This window comes from Spermophilus citellus (assembly GCF_964194105.1).
Source record: "Spermophilus citellus genome assembly, chromosome: 15".
In the NCBI taxonomy this organism is placed as follows: domain Eukaryota; kingdom Metazoa; phylum Chordata; class Mammalia; order Rodentia; family Sciuridae; genus Spermophilus; species Spermophilus citellus.
The window spans coordinates 47606459-47628251 of NC_138195.1; the positions used below are offsets into that span (position 1 = coordinate 47606459).

General features: G+C 37.2%; 2 protein-coding genes across 5 annotated transcripts in view; one reads left to right on the forward strand and one right to left on the reverse strand.

Annotated features, from left to right (window-relative positions):
• AP3M1 (adaptor related protein complex 3 subunit mu 1) overlaps positions 1-9504 on the reverse strand; it is a 28105-nt gene extending 18601 nt beyond the window's left edge. The window contains exon 1 of one of the 3 annotated variants that reach the window (XR_014019061.1): positions 9208-9504. The gene's annotated coding sequence lies outside the window, so the exon portion shown is untranslated. Of the gene's footprint in view, positions 1-9020; positions 9149-9207 lie in introns of those variants that run through there. The other 2 variants (XM_081268676.1, XM_081268678.1) reach the window with 2 other exon arrangements.
• Positions 9505-9667: 163 nt separating this feature from the next.
• ADK (adenosine kinase) overlaps positions 9668-21793 on the forward strand; it is a 459464-nt gene continuing 447338 nt past the window's right edge. Inside the window, exon 1 of one of the 2 annotated variants that reach the window (XM_081268679.1) lies at positions 9668-9790. In XM_081268679.1, the coding sequence (XP_081124805.1) occupies positions 9726-9790 (65 nt within the window). In that variant the 5' untranslated portion in view covers positions 9668-9725. The remainder of the gene's footprint in view (positions 9791-21793) is intronic. The other variant, XM_081268680.1, reaches the window with a different exon arrangement.

Consider the following 21793-nt stretch of genomic DNA (forward strand, 5'->3'; position numbering starts at 1 on the left):
TAATGAGTTTTACAGTATATTAATTATATCTTGACTCTTAAAAAAATAGTCTTAATTACTTCTGGCACAAATGCACACCAAAATATGTGTAAAAACATTTGTAACAGTGAAAATCTGCTACTCAAATATTAATAAAAATAAATTGAAAAATATTTATAAAATATTATATAGCAATAAAACTGAATAAACGATTGCTACCTGAAATGTGGAAGAATTTTACAAACACAATGTTGAAGAAAACCAGATATAAAAGAATATAAATGTCATAGTTCCATATATATGTTGTCTTATAACAGGAAAAATAATCAATAGCATAAGAAATCAAACGGTTTCCTTTTTGAAAAACAATCAGGTAGTGACTGATAGGGGGACAAGGCTAATTTTCTAAAGTACTGGTAATGTTTTAACTCTTGACCTGGATGATGCTTACAAGTTATTTTCATTTTGTGATAATTTGTTGTGCTTTACATTATGATTTGTATAATTTTCTGATTTATTTATGCTTCAAGTAAAAGTGTACTGCCTATGTAGTATGGAAAATATGGGAATGGTCTATTTGCCGAAAATTTTTCTTTTCTGTTTACTTCTATCTTTTGTAGGATAAGCACCAGAATCAGGTGTTTAGCCCAGTGGTCAATCATTCAAGTAATAGTATTGTATGATAAATGCTACCAAATAAGAAAAAATTTTAAATCTATAAATACAGTTCTTATGCATGAAGATAAATTCAGAAGAGGAAAGGAAATTCAGAATCGATGAATTTAATTCTGTAGATACAGAAAACAGTGACATCAACCTGACCAATTCTTTTCAGAGGAAATCATTTATTTTATGAAAGCAGGTGACATTTAAAGACTATCTGGTTATCATTTCCCCTTTGTATTTGACACATGTTCAATAGTTGCCAAGTAAATAATATTGATATATTTTAGCAATTACTGTACTAATAAACTAAAAATGCTAGTAATAGTTTAGTGTTCCTGTATATCAGAAACAACAACAACAAAAATGTACCTTTGTTCAAAGCCATTTCTATTTAGTCAAGCAATTAACTTGAGTTGGCAGCAATAAATTCTAACTTCAGGGTTGGGAACTGGGAAATTTGTCTATTTTATCTAGTCAACTGTTTTGCTTAGCATGTTTGCTTTGTGTCAGCCTTACATTTCTGTTTGAATGTTAATATTATAAGTTCTATTGGAATATGTAGACTTGTTATATAGAACCTGGTGACTTTATAACCTTAGCTGATAAAACTTTTTTTTGATACTGGGGATTGAACCCAAAGGCACTTAACCACATCCCCAGCCCCTCTTTATTTTGAGACAGAGTCTTGCTAGGTTGAGTTGCTGAGACTGGCTTAGAACTTGCAATTGTCCTACTTCAGCTTTGCAAGCTCCTGGGATAGCAGGTGGGCACCACCATGCCTGGTTTGGCTGATAAACTTAATTTTTAAAATGCAGCAGGAATATCCAGTGATAAAATATGTAACCAAACTTATATTATTTCACCTTTTTCTTGTAACAAAATCTTATAAAATGTGGACCCAGATTTGAGTACCTCAGGTATATCAACTATAGAATATGACATCCTTTAATCCAAAAATTAATCTTTCAACTCTGAAGTATTTTACTCATTAAGGATCATGGAGTTAGTAATATCTAAAATGTCAGTATGTACTACAGGCCACACACTATGCTAGTCATTTCAACTACATAATCTTATTTAATCTTCACAATGCCATGTTATAAATACTGCTTTCATCTCTATTTTACAGATAAGATAATAAAAATCTCATAAAAGTCAATTACCTAAGATCATTTGGTCAGATTTAAGACTAGATATAGTTGAAGCATTATCTCTTACTCTTTACCATTGCAGACTAATTATTAAAAATATATTCTGGCCCCCAACCCGCACCCCCTCCCCGGGGGTCCCGAAGGCCGCCGCCGCAATGTGGCATCTATACACAATGGAGTACTATGCAGCAATAAAAAAATGACAAAATCATAGAATTTTCAGGGAAATGGATGGCATTAGAGCAGATTATGCTTAGTGAAGCTAGCCAAACCCTAAAAAACAGATACCAAATGTCTTCTTTGATATAATGAGAGCAAGTATGAACAGAGCAGGGAGGAAGAGTAGGAAGAAAAGAGTAACATTAAACAGAGACTTGAGATGGGAGGGAAAGGGAGAGAAAAGGGAAATTGCATGGAAATGAAGGGAGACACTCATTGCTAAACAAAATTACATATAAGAGGTTGTGAGGGGAATGGGAAAATAAACAAAGAGAGAAATGAATTACAGTAGATGGGGTAGAGAGAGAAGATGGGAGGGGAGGGGAGGGGGGATAGTAGGGGATAGGAAAGGTAGCAGAATACAACAATTACTAATAGGGCATTATGTAAAATTGTGGATGTGTAACTGACGTGATTCTGCAATCTGCATTTGGGGTAAAATTGGGAGTTCATAACCCATGTCAATCTAATGTATGAAATATAATATGTCAAGAGCTTTGTAATGTTGTGAACAACCAATAAAAAAAATGTAAAAAAAAAAAATATATATTCTGGGACTGGGGTTGTGGCTCACTGCTAGAGCACTTGCCTGGCACATGTGAGGCACTTGGTTCAATTCTCAGAACCACATAAAAATAAATAAATAAAATAAAGGTATTATATCCGTTTATAACTAAAAAATTATTAAAAAACATTCTAATGCATATTGATTAAGATTTTTTGCAGTAAAGAAAATATACTTTGTGCTATCCAATATAGTAGCCATCAAACACATGTGGCTACTGAACACCTCAAATATGATTAATGCAACTAATATACTGAAGTTTTAATTTTAATTAATTTAAATAACCACATGAGTTGATTACATTGGACAGAGTAGTGAACACTGTTTCAGCTTATGATTTTAAGAGCAAGGGTTAAAATATGTTTTTTGTGGGCTGGGGTTGTGGTTCAGTGGTAGAGTGCTTGCCTAGCATGTGTAAGGCACTAGGTTTGATTCTCAGTACCACATATAAATAAATGAACAAAATAAAGGTTCATCAACATCTAAAAAAAATTTAAAAAAATGTTTTTTGTATAGTTAGAAGTTCTACTTTTTATGCTAAGACAGTTTAAAGAATTAGAGTAGAAAGTACATTTAATAGGGCTGACACTGGTTATCTTAAGCATTGATTCTATGGCAAGGACAGTTTACATGGATCTATGCTATTCCCTTATCAAAATCAACTCTAAAAGAGCTGCTTGTTCTTAAAGCAAGTGACTTTGTAGTTTCCTTGTTTTTAGGGCCAGATACTCTTAAGCTGGTAAAAAATTCTTTTCAGGAAAGTTTCCACCAGTTGTTTTTATTGGCAGTAGTTCAGGTTTCAGAAGAATACAGTAAGTTAAACCAGACCATTGGATTTATTGTTGTTATCCTTAGTGCTTAGACGAAAGCATAATATTTGCAGCTCTTGACAGTGCTTAGCTTTAAAACACATCTTAACCTTCTATAATAGGTAAAGAGAGCTTATTTCTTTTATTCATATTATGACCAATTACCTAATGCATATAACAATTAAATTAAATAATGCCACACAGAGCAGTATAAATTTGTCTGTCTTTGCTTTTGTAGCTGTAGTTACTTTTATTATTTTAACTCATTAAGTCCCAAGTGTTCAATTCATTGAATATTTTCAATGAAACTGATACAAGTGCATTAAAAAAGGTGGGGAAATTTGGAGCTTATATATGCCACTATATTAACTAATATTATTATATCATAAGTATTATCACTATGTTCTTATTATGTAATTATTTATAAACATTATTTAAATTTTCGTAGGTGTTCCATATTTGGGTCGAAGGGATAAAACTGGGTTAATAAACTTTATGGGAAAGCTGTACACCACCACAACCATCCCTGTGTTCTTACTGATCTTTTTTTTGTTGTTATGTCTTCTTGTTTTGTTTTTTTTTTAAGATATTTATTTTTGGGGGTAGTTGGACACAATACCTTTATTTTATTTTTTTATTTTTATGTGGTGCTGAGGATTGAACCCAGGGCCTTGCATGTGCTAGGCGAGTGCTCTACAGCTGAGTCACAACCCTAGCCCTGGGTGTGTCTCTTCTTGGTATAGCTCCCCCCCCCCCCCAAAAAAAAATTTTTTTTTTCTACAAATTGGTACATAATAATTATACAGAATAGTGGATTTCAATTGTGGCACATTTATACATGTACATAACATACTTAGATCAATCTGATTCTCTAGTATCTCCCTTTACCATCCTTTCCTCCCTCCCCCATTTTCTTTCTTTCCCCTACCTGTCTCCCTTCTATTTTCATGAGATTCCTTTTTCTTCCTTCTTTTTTATTGAGATAGGCTGGTCTTGAACTCCTGGGCTCAACTGATCCTCCTGCCTCACCCTTCCAAGTAGCTTGGACTAAGGCAGGTGTTAACAACCAGCTAAATGTATTCCTTCTATATAAAAGAGAATGGCGGCACAGATGGGCCTATATCCAAAGTGAGCAAAATGTAAGACCAGAAACAAATCTATCTCCTCTGATTATTAGCCAGAATCTTGACCATTTATTTACTCAACAGTTTTGAATGTTTATATACTAAGCACTTGGGGCTACAAGGGTGAACAAAATAGAATTTCTATAGTTACAGAATTCAGACTTCAGCAAAGAATACAAGTAAGATATAATTCCTACTATGATAGAGGAAATGCAATGTACTATAGGAATCTGTAAGGCTTGAAGATACAAGAGAACATGAGAGAGATATTCAGTATGAATTCACCAACTTTGGAAGGTGGAGGGAAGTTGTACGATGAGAGTGAAGGAGGTAAACAGAGTGGTTTATGGAGCAATGCTAGCCTTGATCAGAGTTTGAACTTTATTTTCAGTACACAGTAAGGTAATTTTTTTTTTTTTTTGAGAGGAGTCATGCAATCCAATTTACATATGTAGAAAGATTACACTAATTATATTGTGGAAACTGGATAACAGGACACTAGATACTGTGACACTGGTTGAGAGATGAGTGAAGGTAGTGGCCTGAACTAGGGTTTTGGCGATAGGGATGGAGTAAAATGACAAAAGACGACAAACACTTAGTAAGGCTTTGAATAAAAATATACTTAGGTGTGTGTGTGGGTGTATGTAGAAGAGATGCAAGATGAGGCATTTAGCCCTGATTCTATATAATTTAACCCAAGGCTGAATTTCTAACTCAAATGGATATATTCAAACAACTACTGCACATAGAAGTCTGGTACTTCAAAGAGACAACTTTTTTTTCTTTTTTTTTTTTGGTTAATGGGAACTGTAATTAGAAACTGAAACCAAAGAAAGAAAGTGCATAGTAAGAAGAGATTCTAGAGATAGATGGAACTCCAATATTTGAGTAGCAGGTGGGTCAAAGAAGTGGGCTTAAAAAAGACTAAGATACTGCTTAAGATAAAAAAGAAGAGGGAGATGATAATTTTAGTAACTTCAGTATGTTTCTAGAAGTACGTTTCTAGAAGAATAGAGTAGTAAATACTATTAAATGGCACAAAGAGGTTAGGGTACAAGAACGTAAAATGTCCAAAGGTTTAATAGTGTATTGCAATTTTCTTTTCCTTACTTTCTGCTGAAAAGCCTTTTTAGAATCTATTCTCAAATCCTTACACCATAAATTTAAAAATAATTTTCATTTTTAAATTGTAAATTGACAAATTTTAGTTGTATATATTGATAAAGTGATAGTATGATTTATGAATAAAAGGTGGAATTATTAGATTAAGCTAATCAATATACCCAGAAAAATTTTATGGAGCAGAATATTGTATATCTGTTTACCTACTCTAAATGTCAGTGCTTTATACATAATGTCAGTGCTTTATACATAAAAAAAGTATAGCTGAGGTGAATTCCAAGTTTGAGGCCATCCTCAGCAACTTGGTGAGACAATTAACAACATAATGAGAACTTGTCTCAAAACAATAAATAAAAAAGGTCTGGGAATGTAGGTCAGTGGTAAAGTACCCCTGAGTTCAATCCCTAAAACAAACAAACAAACAAACAAACAAAAAAAAAGAATACAATTTTCTTTGCCTTACATGATACAGTATCTATCCACATTGAGAATGCATGACTTTTTTGGAAAAAAAATTTTTCACAATACCTTTATTCTTTTTATTTATTTTTATGTGGTACCGAGGATTGAACCCAGGGCCTCACATGTGCTAGGCAAGTACTCTATTTCTGAGCTATAGCCCCAGCCCAAGAATGCATGACTTTCAAAAAAAAAAAATTTTTTTAAATTGCAGATGAACACAATACCTTTATTTATTTATTTTTATGTGGTTTTGAGGTTTGAACCTAGTGCCTCACACATTCTAGACAAGCACTCTACCACTCAGCCACAATCCCAGCCCTGAGAATGAATGACTTAACACACAGAGAACATTCAATTTCTTGGTGAAAATAGTTTCAGTGGTAGTTTAGTGAAATGCTGGAAAAAAGTCATTTTAGTAGGCTGAGAAATGAAATAGCAAGTAGGAAAAATATGGATAAGTAGTTCTGAGAAGAAAGCAAATGGTTAATTTTGGAACGCACTGTGATAGACTGCTTTTCTAGGGTACTATGAGGCCCTAGGTTTGATCCCCAGCACTAAATACACACACACACACACACACACACACACACACACACACACGAAGTCAAGCTGGGAAGGGAATGAAACATTAAAGTAATAAAGCAACACATACACACATATTTTTTTTCTTCTGTGGTACTGGGGATTGAACCCAGGGCCTCATGCATGATTAGACATGCATTCTACCACTGAGCTATGTCCACAAACAGTCCTTTTTATTTATTTTTAATCTTTAAAAAAATATTTATTTTTTAGTTATAGGTGAACACAATATTTTATTTTTATGTGGTGCTGAGGATCGAACCCAGTGCCCCATGCATGGTAGGCAAGCACTCTACCTCTGAGCTACAACCCCAGCCCCTTTATTTTTAATTTTGAGACAGAATCTCACTAAGTTATCCAGGATGACCTTGAACCTGAGATCCTTCTGTCTCATCCTACTGAGTAGCTGAGATCACAGGCAGGTGCCAATATTTTTAGGTGTAGATGGACACAACACAATGCCTTTATTTTTATGTGGTGCTGAGGATTGAACCCGTCCATGCTACTCTACCGCTGAGCCACAATCCCAGCCCCCCATCAGAATATTTTTAAATGAAGAAGGGAAAGTGTAATAAGGAAGAAAATGCTGAGGAAATCACTGAAAGAAAGAGGACTCTGAGATTCAAAAGAGGATGGCATTGAGAGACTAGGTGAAAGGATCTGCCTTCTCTAAGGATAACAAATACCTTTCCCCCTTTAAATAGAAGGAAAAAATTAAAATTGGCCCAGTGGCACATGCCCTTAATCCCTGTGGCTCGGGAGGCTGAGGCAGGAGGATCGCAGATTCAAAGCCAGGTCCAGCAACTTAGCCAGGCCCTAAGCAGCTCAGTGACCCTGTCTCTAAATAAAATACAAAAAAGGGGTGGGAATGTGGCTCAGTAGTTGAGCACCCCTGGGTTCAATCTCCAGTACCCAGCTCCCACCAAAAAAAGAAGGGAAGAGGGGCTGGAGTTGTGGCTTAGTGAAAGAGTGCTTGCCTTGTATAGTGAGGAACTGGGTTTGATTCTCAGCACCACATATAAATAAATAAAATAAAGGTCCAACAACTAAAAAACATAAAAAAAAAAAAAAGGGAAGAATGTATGTTTGGCTGCAGGAAAATAAGGGCTTCTATTTTCTCTGTGTAATGGGAAAGACTGTCATTTAAACAGGAGAGAGTTCCTCTTCTCTGTACATGCCCTTTTGCTACTCATGAATTAAGATCTGAACTACTTATGAATATCTAATCTACAAGAAACACCAATAGCATATTAGGTTGGATTGTTAGAAACATTGTAAAAATATCAAGATTCTGTAAGAAAAATTAATCCTGTTTTAAGAGAGCGAATTATTTTTAAATAACGAATTATTTAAGATATCTACATATGAATTTCAGGTAATTCTTCCTTCACCTCACTGGCTTCACTCTTCCTATGGTCTCAATTTAAAATCCGGACTCCCCCCAAGTTAATCCTTCCACTCCCTTCTATCTCCTCCAGGATCTTATCTCCTTTTTCCTGAATTTTTACTTTATACATTGATTACTTGCTTTTTGCTCCTAAGCATGTCTTGTAATTTTTACAACGAATAATTCCCAAACCTTTCCTCCATGCCAGCAATATTGCTTCATGCCTCAAAACATGCAGGGTTTAATCTACATTTCCTGTCTTTCCTCAGTCACTGATTGTTAAACGAGTTCTCTAAAACTAACCAATGACTTTCTAGTCATCAGATCAACTATCTATTCTGATTTCAATGTTCTTCTTTGACTCCCTGATAACTTTCACCAAAACAAAACAGACGTTTCTTACCCTATTATACATTTGTTTGTCTCTTTTCTCATCCTGAAAGTTGCCGACTTAATTTTCAAGACTTTTTTAAAAAATTAATTCTTTCTACCTATTTCCACCTAAGCCATCGTTTCAAATTCGAAAAATCCAAACTCCACAAAATTTCTCCCCCTCCTGTGAAAGCTACTTATTTTATCATGGTACCAACTTCTCAACCATATAGTTTGGAAGCTTCAGGTTCAAACATCTAACTATCACATCTAACCAGGCCCATCACTCTTCACTTTTCCGTATTCACTCCCACTTCCTCAGTTTATATCACCTCTCTTCAGAAGAAATGCAAGTCCCTCCACCCCAAGCTCATCTAGGAGGCATTCTCAGAACGTCCTCTCAGACCCATAGGGGTTTTGTTCCTTAAAACGGAAGCCTTGAGTCTGAAATTAAAATCGTTGGAATTTCAGCTCACTGTGGTTGCAGGATCTTTTATCCGCGCCGGAGCACGGAGAGGGACCCCAGTGAGCTTGACCTACTGGGGCCAGGTGTTTGAGAATACTGGGTTGCAGGTGTACCTCTCCCTTTGGGCCCAGCTGACAAGAAAGCCCGGAAGGCCGAGCGTCGGGAAAGGCGCGGCCCTGGTCCACAACAGCAAAGACGCTCCCGAAGCCCAGGCAGAAGTCTCCAGCTCCAGCTCTTCAGCGGACTCCCTAGTTTTTTGAGCAGTCCCCAGTTTGCACACTCCCCGCCCCTCACACTCACCCCGACACCTGGGAAAGTCAATGATTCGGCGCCGGGTCCTCTCCCGACCGAAGCTGAGGCAGCAGAGAAGGCCGCGAGGACCCCGTACTTAGAGTGCCCCGTAGACTGCCTGATTAACAGCTCCAAAGACACAAATTCCGTTTACAGAATTAGATTAAATCAGCAGAAAGACTTAAATGAGCGGAAACACGTCTCTTGAGGTTGAGGATCCAAATCTTCTAAATTACCCAGGATCTAGAAGAATGAGGAGTTTCGCACCATCTGGATGCAGGCGCTCATCCGCAGCCTAAGGCGCTCTGGGGTCCCTTACAGTAGGCTAAATGGGGTCACAAGGGGCGGGGCATTTGCTGTGGGGCTGAGAAGGTAGAGCCAATGGTTTTGAACCCAAGAGTCCCAAAATAGGCGGAGTCGGGGGGCGGGGTTTAGGGTAGAGAAGGCGGTGATGCGAAGAGGGGGCGGAGCTAGATAGCTGAGGGGCGGGGCGTGCGGTGGAGTCTAAGTAAGGTGGGAGTACGAACATGGCAGCAGCTGAGGAAGAACCGAAGCCCAAAAAGCTGAAGGTGGAGGCGCCGCAAGCGCTGAGGTGAGCGGTGCCTGACGTGGGGAGGAGGGTGACGGCGCTTGCAGCAGGCCGGGACCCACGTGGGGTTGCGCCAGCACCCACGCTGGCTTCTGTCGTTCTCCCAGCATGGGGCCAATAAGCAGGACCTGCTCCTCTGGGAGTTGCTCTTTTGGCCACGACCTCTCGCCTGGCGCCTTCTCAGTTTGGCTCAGTCTCCTCTTACTCAGGTGCGGCTCTGCTCTGGCAGCCCTTGACCAATCCAAAGTAGCCGGCCAAGGGGCCTATCCTCCTGCCGGCGCCACGTGCGAGTCCGCCCGGACTGGGCTGGTGCGCCCCCAGAGTACCAGTCTGGAGCACTGTCCGCCGCTGCTATCTTCTCTTGGCAAGGAGAAAGCGGCGAAACGGCCAGCGCCTTCCCTACCTTAGAGCAAAGATAGTATTTTTGGGGACTTTTCGGAAAGTGTTGGGATTTTTTTTTTCGCAGTTACACACTCTGAAAGTCGGCGCCTTTGCAGACCCTTTACCAGGGATCCAGACTCAGAACCCAGCTCCCAGGCCTTGCGGGGGCGGCATTTGGCTGAATGTATAGGAAAGGTTGATTTTTCCTTTTTATTTGCATTCTTTTGGCAGCATCGGAGACAGTTCTGCCCCCAATACCTGCCTCTTACGTGATTGATGTTGCAACTTTTACTCATAAAAAATTCTTTGTTAAAACATTTCTTCCTAATAAGAATAAAACGCAGCACGCAAATCTTTGATGATTTTGAAATGTTCATTGGAAGGCCGTGATTTTTTTTTCTGGGTCCAAAAATAGACATCAAACATTTAAAACCTTGGGGACACTGCTGATTATCCATTTCTTCCAGCATCACTCTTCTTCATCTCAGAATGAATTATTCACAATTGAAAAGAAAAGGTCACTTAGGGGTTTGGTTGTGTGTTCATGTTGTTTTGAATGGAGAATGACCAAATCCCTATCAGTGCTTTTAATGTATTCCTACCTTATATCAAGACCATAAAACTTTTAAAATAACTTAGGATGTTCTATTTCTGTTTTAAGCTTCCAAACCATTTTAAGGTAGAATAACGCAAGGGCATTAGAATCAGATCTACCTGAGTTTAAGGCGAGCACTTTCTCCATTCAGTGCTTTATTAGAATGCTTGCTTAAAAGGCACCTCTTTCACCAAGCTTCCAAATTGGAAGACAGATGCATCTTTTCCCTATGATTCTACTAATCATACAGCCTTTCGATTTTGTCTTAGTAAAAACAATACTTTATATATAATGTTGAGCCACTTCAAAGTGTTTTCCTATTTATTTAATCTTGTTGGACAGGACTATAATTTAAGACAAGAATTACTCCCATTTTACATATGAGAATAGTGAAGCCCAGATGAAATATGAAGTCAGGGCATCTTTGTTATTTGATTCTACTGTGCCTACTTTTATATAAATATACAAGATAGTATTTGCTTGTGCATCTTTTAAAATAATGATAAATAATAATGTTTAATACTTAAATATGTATATACCAGGTACTGTTTTGGCATTTTCACATATTTTAGCTTAATTCCATGACAGCCTTTATAAGGTAGACACTATAATTGTCTCCATTTTATTAATAAGAAAACAAGCACAGATATGTCTTTAGTGTCTATTATAACCCTCATAAAATTCTTTAGATAACTAAAGTATTCACTTTATACAATATTAACCTAGTGATTAGACATTTTGAGTACTGGGACAAATTTGAATTTGGTATTGGCCGTTCTTTTTTACTGTATTGGCTTGGCTTCAGGTTTGCAGTGTAATAGTGCATTGAGTTATACTGAATAACTCTATGACAAGTTGCTTAACAGATAAGGGATAGCTACCAGTTTTGACTGTTAAGGAGAATGACTTACACATTCTAAACATTATATTTATTTTTGGTATAGGGGATGAACCCAGGGGTGCTTTACCACTGAGCTTTATCCCCAGTCCTTTCAAATTTTTAATTTTGAGACACAAGGTCATCAAGTTGCTGAGGCAGGTGTAGAATTTGTGATCTTCCTGCCACAGCCTCCCAAATCTCAGATTACAGGCATCCACCACTATCCTCTAGGTGTAATTTAATGTGTAGACTCAGTCAGTCAGTGTAGAATCTTTTTTGTTTTGTGGTATTGGGGAATTAATCCAAGGCTTTATACATGCTAAGCAACTGCTCCACCTCTGAGTTATATTCCTAGCCCTTTTTTATTTCATTTTGAGGCATGGTCTTGCTAAATTGCCCAGGCTGGCCTCCAAATGTAATTATCCTGCCCCAGCCTCTCACGTAGCTATGATTAAAAGTGTTTGCCACCATGCCCAGCTGGGAACAAGTAAATCAGTGAGATTTATTTGTGTCAGATAAAGAATTTAGGTATTATGAGAATTTCAGTTAGCTCCAGGGCAATAGTTCTCAACCATGGGAAATTTTGTCTCCAAGGGGAAATTTGGCAAAGACTGAAGACACTTTTCTAAATTAATTAATTAATTTTTATATGGTGCTGAGGATTGAAGCCAGTGCCTCACATGTGTTAGGCAAGCGTTCTACCACTGAGCTACATCCTCAGCCCCTGAAGACATTTTTGGTGGTGAGTGTTAGTAGTGTTTTTTTTTTTTTTTTTCCATACTAGGAATTGAAACCAGGGGTGCTTTACCACTGAGCTATAATCCCAGCCCTTTTTACTTTTTATTTTGAGACAGGGTCTTGCTAAATTGCTCAGGCTGGCCTTGAAAATTCAATCTTCCTGCCTCAGCCTCCTGAGTTGATAGGACTACAAATGCGTGCCACTGTGCCTTGTTAGTGGGTAGATTTTAAGGATGCTGGTAACCATCTACAATGCACAGGACATCCCCTTACAATAGAGAATTGTTTGACCATGATTGTTAAGATTGTTGAGGTTAGAAAACTCTGAGGGAGAGCATCAGATAAGAGTAGCCTCTCTTTTTCATATATATTTTGTTTTAGAAAGGCTGGGTTGCTTTTCAGGGTACAGCAGTTGCTAAAATTGCAAAGAAAGACTTTAATATATTTTCGGCTGGATTTGGGGAGAGGGGTTCAGTAATGGAGTGCCAGACATACTAGGTGTCTTAGGTAGGTTATTACATTTAATTTTCCCAACAATTATGAGATAGGAGTAATGGTTCTTGTGTTACAGGTGAAGTAGATAAGGCTGAAAAAGGGGAAAATTCATTTTTGGGAAATACTCCCTAAGTGAAGATACTCCTTGATGATTACCTATATTTAGGACTACTTAGATTTCTTTTTTTTCCCCTTGGAAATCTATCTAAGTTCATTTCTTCTGTGGTCACCTCTACAAGGATACAGCACCTTCTAAGGCTTATTGAGCACATGCCAAATCTGTTCTTTCACTCTGTCTTTCAAGTACATGCTATTTTAGGCATGGTACTAAAAACTGGGTTTAAAGAGTAAGACCAGGTTCCACCCTCCTATTTGGAATTAAGTGGGGTTTGGGAAATTGATTCCTGGAGCATTTTTTTTTTTTTTAACACAATACCTTTATTTTTTATTTATTTTTTTATGTGGTACTGATGATTGAACCCAGTGCCTCATGCATGCCAGGTGAGTGTTCTACAACTGAGCCTCCTGGAGCATTATTAGAGATGACTGGAAGTTAGAACTAAGTGTGAAGTAGGGTATCTGCCTTTATAGGAAAGTTAGTTTGGAGACAGAACTGGTAGAAAGTTTCCTCTTTGGGGAACTGCAGATGTTTTGGCCTGACTGGAGCAGAAAAGGTAGAGGGCCTAGGCTTCATATTGGGCATTTTGACATGTGATCTTTCTATCTCTGTGTCTCTTAGCTTGAACAGCCTAATTTTAACTGCTCTTCTGAGTAACTTGCTGACCTTCAAAGTCAAAACCAACTAAATCCATCTATTAGCTTAAATCTGCACCTTTTCCCCTGATTTCAGCGTTTGTTAGTGGCACCATTAGCCTCCTCTTCTCCATAGTTTAGACTTTATCTTTTGCTTAGATTTTGTACTGTCTTTCTAACTAGTCTCTTCACCTCCAGTTTCAAGTTCTGTCTTCTTTTTCTCTTCTTCCTCCACCTCCTCCTCCTCCTCCTCCTTTTCCTTTTAATTTTTTTGGTGGTATTGGGGATTAAACCCAGGGCTGCTCTACCAGAGCTTTTTTATTTATTATTTTAAGATAGGGCCTCACTAATTTGCCCAGACCAGCCTTGAACTTGTGATCCTCCTGCCTCAGCCTCTCAAGTAGCTGGGATTATAGGTGTGTGTCACCATGCTCAACCTACCTTATCTTCTTTTTTTAAAAAAAATTTTTTAAAATATTTTTTTAGTTATCAATAGACTTTTTAAATTTATATTTGGTGCTGAGAATTGAACCAGTGTCTCACACATGCTAGGCAAGTGCTCTACCACTGAGTCACACCCCCAGCCCTGCCTTATTTTCTTTAGGCACAGTTCTACTTATTCATCATAGCAAATATTTTTGATCTGTGAAGTTGATATTAGGAAGGATTGAATCCTAAGAGCCTACTTCCTTACTACCTCTGACATTAGCAATTAATGATGTTCAAGAGTCATATCTCTTTAATAATACTGAAAAGAAACAGGCCACAATTTTCAATCAGCAAATACTGAGTTTTTTTTCCCCCAACACAGCTTCCTACGTATTTCACTTCTGTGTCTCTCTTTTATTAATTTCCTTCATCCCTCACCTCACTCTGGACCCTGTGTTTTAAAATTCTAAGGACAGTCCGTTATTAAGTGATTTAGCAACAATTTCAGTAATCCCTTCTTCTCATCCAAGTACTAACCTAGGCCCAAGTGGTGAGGATTAAAAGGAAACTAAGGGCTGACTAGTAAAGAGAAAGTATGATGGTTTTGTCCCTAGTGTGTTGTACAGTGCCTGGTCCTTAAGAGCTATTTGTTTAATATTTGTTGCATGAAATGGAAATGATAATGTTCACTTTTATAAGCCCTATATTTTTATTACTGAAGCTTAAAATTGATGGCTGTTTTTGGATGGTATTGCATGCCTTATATTCACAAATTACATTAAGGTTTTGGGCTGTGAATGAATTAAAAAAGCCACCTGAGTTACTTTGTATGAATGTCTTAAGTTCCTTTTCTGGGTATTATATATTAGGGCAGAGTGAGGGTAGTGGAGACAAAGCCAGAGGAAAGCTTGCATGGATGGTTTGGGCCTCCCATGGACTGCATGGAAGTGCTTGGTGCTCAGGAAAGGTGGGAAGGGCTCTAGGAAAAAGTTAGGGATTGAAGACTCTATTTCTGGTTTTAGGTGTAGGCCTAGACTGCGTAACACTAAATAAAACATCAAGCTGAAATGCTTTTTTTCAACCTGGAATGTGGCTCCACTTTTCTTCTGTCAATTAAAATTCTGCTTGTGTGCAAAAATGTTCACAGTTAAGTGGGAGAGAAAAGAAAGAAAGAAAGAAAAAAGTTATAAAGAGCTTTCTAGTCAGGATGGAAGCCAGTGTTTAAGAACAGTCTTTGGAATTAGACCTGTGGTTTGACTCTTGGTCCTTATTAGCTGGAGATCTTGGGAAGTTTGTCTGCTTGCCTCATGTCTCTGATTTTTCACCTATAAAATGGGTATGATAAGAGTATTTACCTCATAAGATTATTGAGAGGGATTTATGAAGAAAATAAATGTAAAACTGGCAAGTAGTAAGTGTTCAATAAGTGTTATCTCTTATTGTTATGGTATTGTTTATCCTGCTTGGCTGTTTACTCTGCTCCAAATGTAGAAATAATGAAGTTAAAAAGAAAAGGAAAAGATATATATTCAACAAGATAAACATCTCCAGGAACTAACATGGAAAAAAAAATATGCAGTTAAGATTCTGGGTTCAGTAGCTGGTGGAAATAACTCTGTGCAGGGAACTGGAGCCAGATATCCTGGATGAAACTTGGAGCTGCGGTGGCTTGGGTTGAAAGAAGGCTGAACTCATTTGCTTCAGGCTATTGCTTTAAAAAGCTATGGAAGACACAGAAATGGCCTAGCTGCCAAGTGGCTTAGAGTCAGGAACTGAAATTTCCCCACTATCACCTAATGCAAGAGCACTGGTCATGGGCTCTACAATAGGAGTGGCCTACCCTAAATTACTGGGGAAGTCAGCCTGTGAAAACCTGAGGAAGACCTTTACTTAGAAAATAAATGCACCAGAAGATAAAGTAACTCAGAACTGTAATGGAAATAGTAGAACCATTTCTAAATGACTGTAAATATTTTAAGGATCTTTCAAAAAAGATAAAAGAAGTAGTGCCCAGCTGAGTGGGGTGGCACATAGGTCTGTAGTTCCAGCCACTCAGGAGGCTGAGGCGGTAGGATTGCTTGGGCCCGTCCGTGAGTTCGAGACTAACCTGGACAACATAGTGAGCCCCTGTCTCAAGGAAAAAAAAGTCATCAAAAAAATTTTATGAATCAAAAAAATAGGTAGATTTGAAATAGATAGCTCTATAAAAGAAAAAAATGGGACTTAATGAAATTGAAACAAAAAATATTTAACTCTAGACCAGATGTATTTGAAAGGAAAATTAATGAATTGGAAGAAAGTAGTTTATTCAGATATGACGCAGAGAAATCAGAGAAATTAAAGGATATAATTTTAAGTTGAGAAGCACCAACTTATGTAAAACTGGGAGTTCTGAAAAGGAAATAATGTGAATGCTGGAGAAACCATATTGAAAGAGATAATGAGTGAGAATTTATCAGAATTATAGAAAAACTAAATTCCTCAGGTTGAAAGAATATGCCATTTAGATTTGAATAGGATAAACATTCACATTAAAATTTAGAGATTTTAATCCTAATTATATTAATGTATATAGAAAGAGTGAAAATTTGGATACCAGAAATTACATAGTGATAGTTGGATATGGTGATGTGTGCTTGTAGCCCCAGGTACTTGGGAATATGGGATGGGATCACTTGATCCCTAAATTTGGGCCTAAGGGCTCTATAAATAGGAGTGGCATACCCCAAACTACTGGGGAAGGAGCTGGAAGGTCTGAGCCTGTGAAAACTTGAGTAAGACCTTTATTTAGAAAATAAATACACCATCAAGACATAAATTTACTCAAAATATAATGGAAATGTTAGAACCATTTCAAAATGACTATAAGTATTTTGGTAACAAAGCAAGACCCCACCTCTTAAAAAATTAATATTGGTTATATGTAGTTGGAGGTTTGTGGATTTTTTTTGTGTGTGTGTTTGTGTTTTCTAACTTTTCTGTGTTAAACATGTATATTAGGACTTCATTTTAAGTTACAGAAATGCAGTATGCACTGAATACATATTTGGCCATGAACTGAGTGGCTAAATATCATTATAGAAAGGACCTATGGGATACCAAGTACATCAGAAACTTTGTAAAATAATTATTATAACTTTATTATAGATTGTAATCTTTTGAAATCCCAAAGCTCTGGAAACTGGAAATTTAAAAAAATAACTTTTAAAATGAATTAATTTGGCAATAAAACTTGAGCTGATATGAAGCTCTCTGTAGTATTTGTTTGACATAAATATGTATGCTTTGCTGTAGAAATATCAGTGTTTGTTAAGTGGCATGTTGTATGAATCCCTGTTGGAAAATATGTTTTTAAAAAATATGTAGTGTATATAGTCTGTCGGCCTTCCTGAAGTCTTTAACAGTCTGAATTCCAAAACACTTGGCCTCAAGGATTCAAGAAAGGGATTGTGGACCTTTATTAAATATTTAGTCAGCTTTTAAAAATTTTATATTGTGCAGGAACAATAATTTCTCATCAATTGCTAGATGTTAATTCTAGTCACCATTCTGCACTTCTGTGTGAGATTGATTTCAAATATCTCTTTTTTGGTGGACTCTACCATAATACTGGTTCTTTTGATGTCATTGATTTATTAGGATTTTCTTTGTCTCTAAGGTAAAGACTTGTCTTCAACTTCTGAACTTGAAGATTTGGAAAGCTATCACAGAAGTGGTATCACAAATTGAAGTTTACGTGATGCTTGAAGAAGAAACTCTGAATACTTTTTAAAGTGGATTTGGAGTTGTTGCTCTCTCACTTAATTGTATTACTTTTCACATTTATGTTTGTACTTGTGGCTTTATCCAGTTTCTTTAAAAAACTGGTCAACTAGGTGAGGAAGTGTATGCCTATATCCTACCTTCTTTGGAGGCTGAGGCAAGAGGATTGCCAAGTTTGATACCAGCCTGGGTAAATTAGCAACACCCTGTCTCAAAATAAAGTTTAAAACCAGGGTTGGGATGTAGCTTGGTGGTACAGTGCTTGCCTAGCATATGCAAGTCCCTGGGGTTTAATCCCCTGTACAACACCCACCCACCAAAAAGTTGGTTCATAAACTTCAGATCTCGAAAATAGTGAATTACTTTTAACATAAGAACATGTGAGTTTTCTTTTGCGTTTTGGCTGTCATTGCATGCATGTTGACTTGCATACTTTCTTTAGAATTAAGATGAGATATATATATATATATATATATATATATATATATATAGATAGATAGATAGATAGCATTTACTATGTAAGAAATTCTTCTCAAGACACATTAGTTTGGGTACCGTTATTAATGGGGCCTCACTATTTTGACAGCAAACCATATGTAGTTACTAGTACACCCTGCTATTTTACTACCTGCAGGCATAGGTAGCTTTTGTAATAATTAATCACTCACCAAATTAGGGAAATCATCAGAAATTATATTGCAGTGGTCATTTAGCTACTTGCCTTCTAGAGGGTGGGACTAGTCTTTGGTGCATCCCTAGTGGTATAATTTTGAAGTTTCTGAGACATTCAGTTGACCTGCCTAAATGGAAGTCCATTCAGGTATGACTCCATCAGTAGGAGTGCATCTCTTGTTTGTATTTTCCTCTGGTATTAGATTTATTTCTCAAAGGGGCCATCTCAATGTAAGAAGAAAGATGGCAATTCTCAACTCCAGGCCAAACTCTGGTGAGCCCACAGGAAGAGATTATTTTAACATCTGTTTTGGGAGCATCCTGATTGGTTCTATCTGGGTTACATATTGCATTAAATCAATTACTGTATCAAATGTGGGATTTTGGCCAGCCCTGGATGGCCAAATACTTCTCCTCCCCATCCCCAGCCTGGGGTGTTTGGTATGTAGGTGGTGCTAGAACATGTGGGAACCAGGGAGTGTAAGCGGTGTTCCTATATGTGGGGAAGTGGATCCATGTTGAGAGGGACACTATAATTAGCACCTCCACTAGGATCTTGTACATTGAGAACGGAGGCAGTGTCTTTCCCCTATCAAGAGAAAAAGCTATTGTAACATATAGAAAATATTCATTAAAACAACTTTCCTCCTCACCCCCCAAAACAAAACAAAACCAACTTCATTCTTCAAGGTTCAGTTGAAATCTTATCATTTTGGGAGTGGGGCGGGGATTGAACTCAGGGGCACTTGGTCACTGAGCCATATCCCCAGACCTATTTTGTATTTTGTTGGAGACAGGGCCTCACTGAGTTGCTTAGTGCCTCTCTGTTGCTGAGGTTGGCTTTGAACTTGTGATTCTCCTGCCTCAGCCTCCTAAGCTTCTGGGATTACAGGTGTGCGTCACTATGTGAGGCAAAATCTATTATCTTTATAAAACTTTTCTACTCATCCAGTTTGGAAATGGCTCTGCTGGTTGTTTATATTTTGCATTACTGCAGTGTACAGTATACATGCATTTTTTTAAAATCTGACATATTACTATTTGATTTAGAAAACTATTGAATAATCCTCAGTGCCTTATGACTTATGACTTCATTGCAACATAACAGGTCTAAAGTTTTGTTGAATTAATGAATTAACTCAGTATGTGTGTCTGTATGTGTCTGTGTTGCTGGTGATCGAACTCAGAGCCTTGTGAATGATAGGCAAGTGCTCTACTAATATTTTACATTCCCAGCCCCGAATTCTTATTTATTTATTTATTTATTTATTTATTTAGAGGTAAGGTCTCATTGAGTTGCTTAGCACCTCGATTTTGCTGAGGCTAGCTTTTAATTAGTGATCCTCCTGCCTCAGCCTCCCAAGCTGCTGGGATTACAGGTGTGCACCACCATGCCTGGCTTCCCAGCCCTGAATTCTTAACCCTTTAAAGATGGTGTAAAATGGAATTGTGTATAAGTTTTTACATATTTATGACAGTTGATAGAACCTTCCTTACTTTAAAATAGTCTTGGTCCTTTGAAATATGTTAAAATATTTGTCATATGGAGTAAGTTTGTATGCAATATCATTCTGACACCGGAGGATAGCAGAGGCAGTAGAAGCAAGAAATCGATTTCTCACCTACATCTCTGTTCTTTCTAGTGACTGTAGTGAGCTTTGACCATAGTGATGATTTTTTTTTGTATTTGTCCTTGGGGAAAATTTCCTCAGAACAACTCTGCTTCCCTTATAAACAGTTATATTTTATTAAAGGTCTATAGTCAGCATTGACTTTTCTTTTTTGGTTATGAGGGATCCAACCCAGGGCCTCCTTGCATATGGTAAGCAAGCATTGTACCTTTGAGCTACATTCTGAGCCCCCATTAAAAATTTTATTTTGAAACAGGGTCTTGCTACATTGCCCAGGCTGGGCTTGAACTTGCTTTCTTTCTGCCTCAGCCTCTCTAGTAGCTGGGATTATAGGCTTATACCACCATACCTTGTGCTCGCCCAGGCACTCTTACCTGTCTCCTTTGTGTCCTTTCTCTTGTAGTAGAATTGCTTATTTGGTGGAGGAGTGGATTTTCTAAACGAGTGAATTTACAAAAAAAGATGATCTCAATCAGAATGATGAATCTCTTTCCCCAGGGTTAGCAAGTCCTTAATTAGTAAGGCTATTTGCAGTGTAATTAGAACTCCCAAACCAATGAAAGTTAAGAATACTTTTCTGAATTTCATAGTGAACTGTGTAATGTAAGGTACTTTGTAACCAGTGGCTAATACCACAAATGGTCTTTTTTAGAAGTTTGTCTCTATTGACTCATCCAGGAGGGGTCAGTTGAAAACAAAATGTAGCAAAGGAATCAAATACAGATGTCTGAGGTATTTTTGAATTCCTTTAAGCTTGATACATCAAAATAAACTGTGTTTTACTCTCTGAACCCTAGAGCTCTTGAAAAACCATCTACGTTTTCAATTAAACAAATTGAAATATGAAAAAATTATCTCCTTTGCAAGTGAACAGTTCACTGTGCTGTCTTTGAAGTTAACCACATTAGGGATTTTAACATTTGCTTGTTTTATGGCCACGATTGAGGAAGTCTTAAGTTCCCCCTAAAATAGTTTTTGAAATTGTTTTTCCTTTACAGAACTTAGGCCTTAGTTTGGTTGAAAACTTAATCCATTAAGCTATAGAAATGATGCAGACCTACATTTATTGTATGCAGACCTACGTTTGTCATTCTCACACACTCAGAATGAACTGATTTTATTACATTTTTTAGCATGGGATAACATGACAGGGCACATTAAAGCATATGTTAAAAATATGCTGACAAAATTCTACTTTGTCTTGTCTGTTTTATGTAAGTATTTATCCAAATGTATGGAATTGCATAGATTATTTGAATTTGAGATATTATAATCAAATATGGCTACATTATTAAATTCATTAAGTAATACTAAATGTTTGGTATTAAAAATATTGTTTTAGTAAAATAACTCAAAAAAGATATTGGTGTATGCGTGGTTGTAGATTCTTTACATGGTAAGTTTGACTTTTTTGAATGTATTCATTCTTATGTTTGATTACAAGGATATTCTGTAGAAAAATATATAAGCTCTCTGTAACATTCCTTCCCTAGATTCAGTACAAATAAGTACATTTTTCCACTAGAGAAAAACCACTACATCAGAGATCTTTGACCTCAGTTCCCTGTGAAGCTTGATCATATTTTTGAGAAGACTCATTAATATCCCTTAGATATCAAGTCAGTTGTAGAGGTCTTTAAATGTTTGTTTGTGTAGATATTACTTTAACT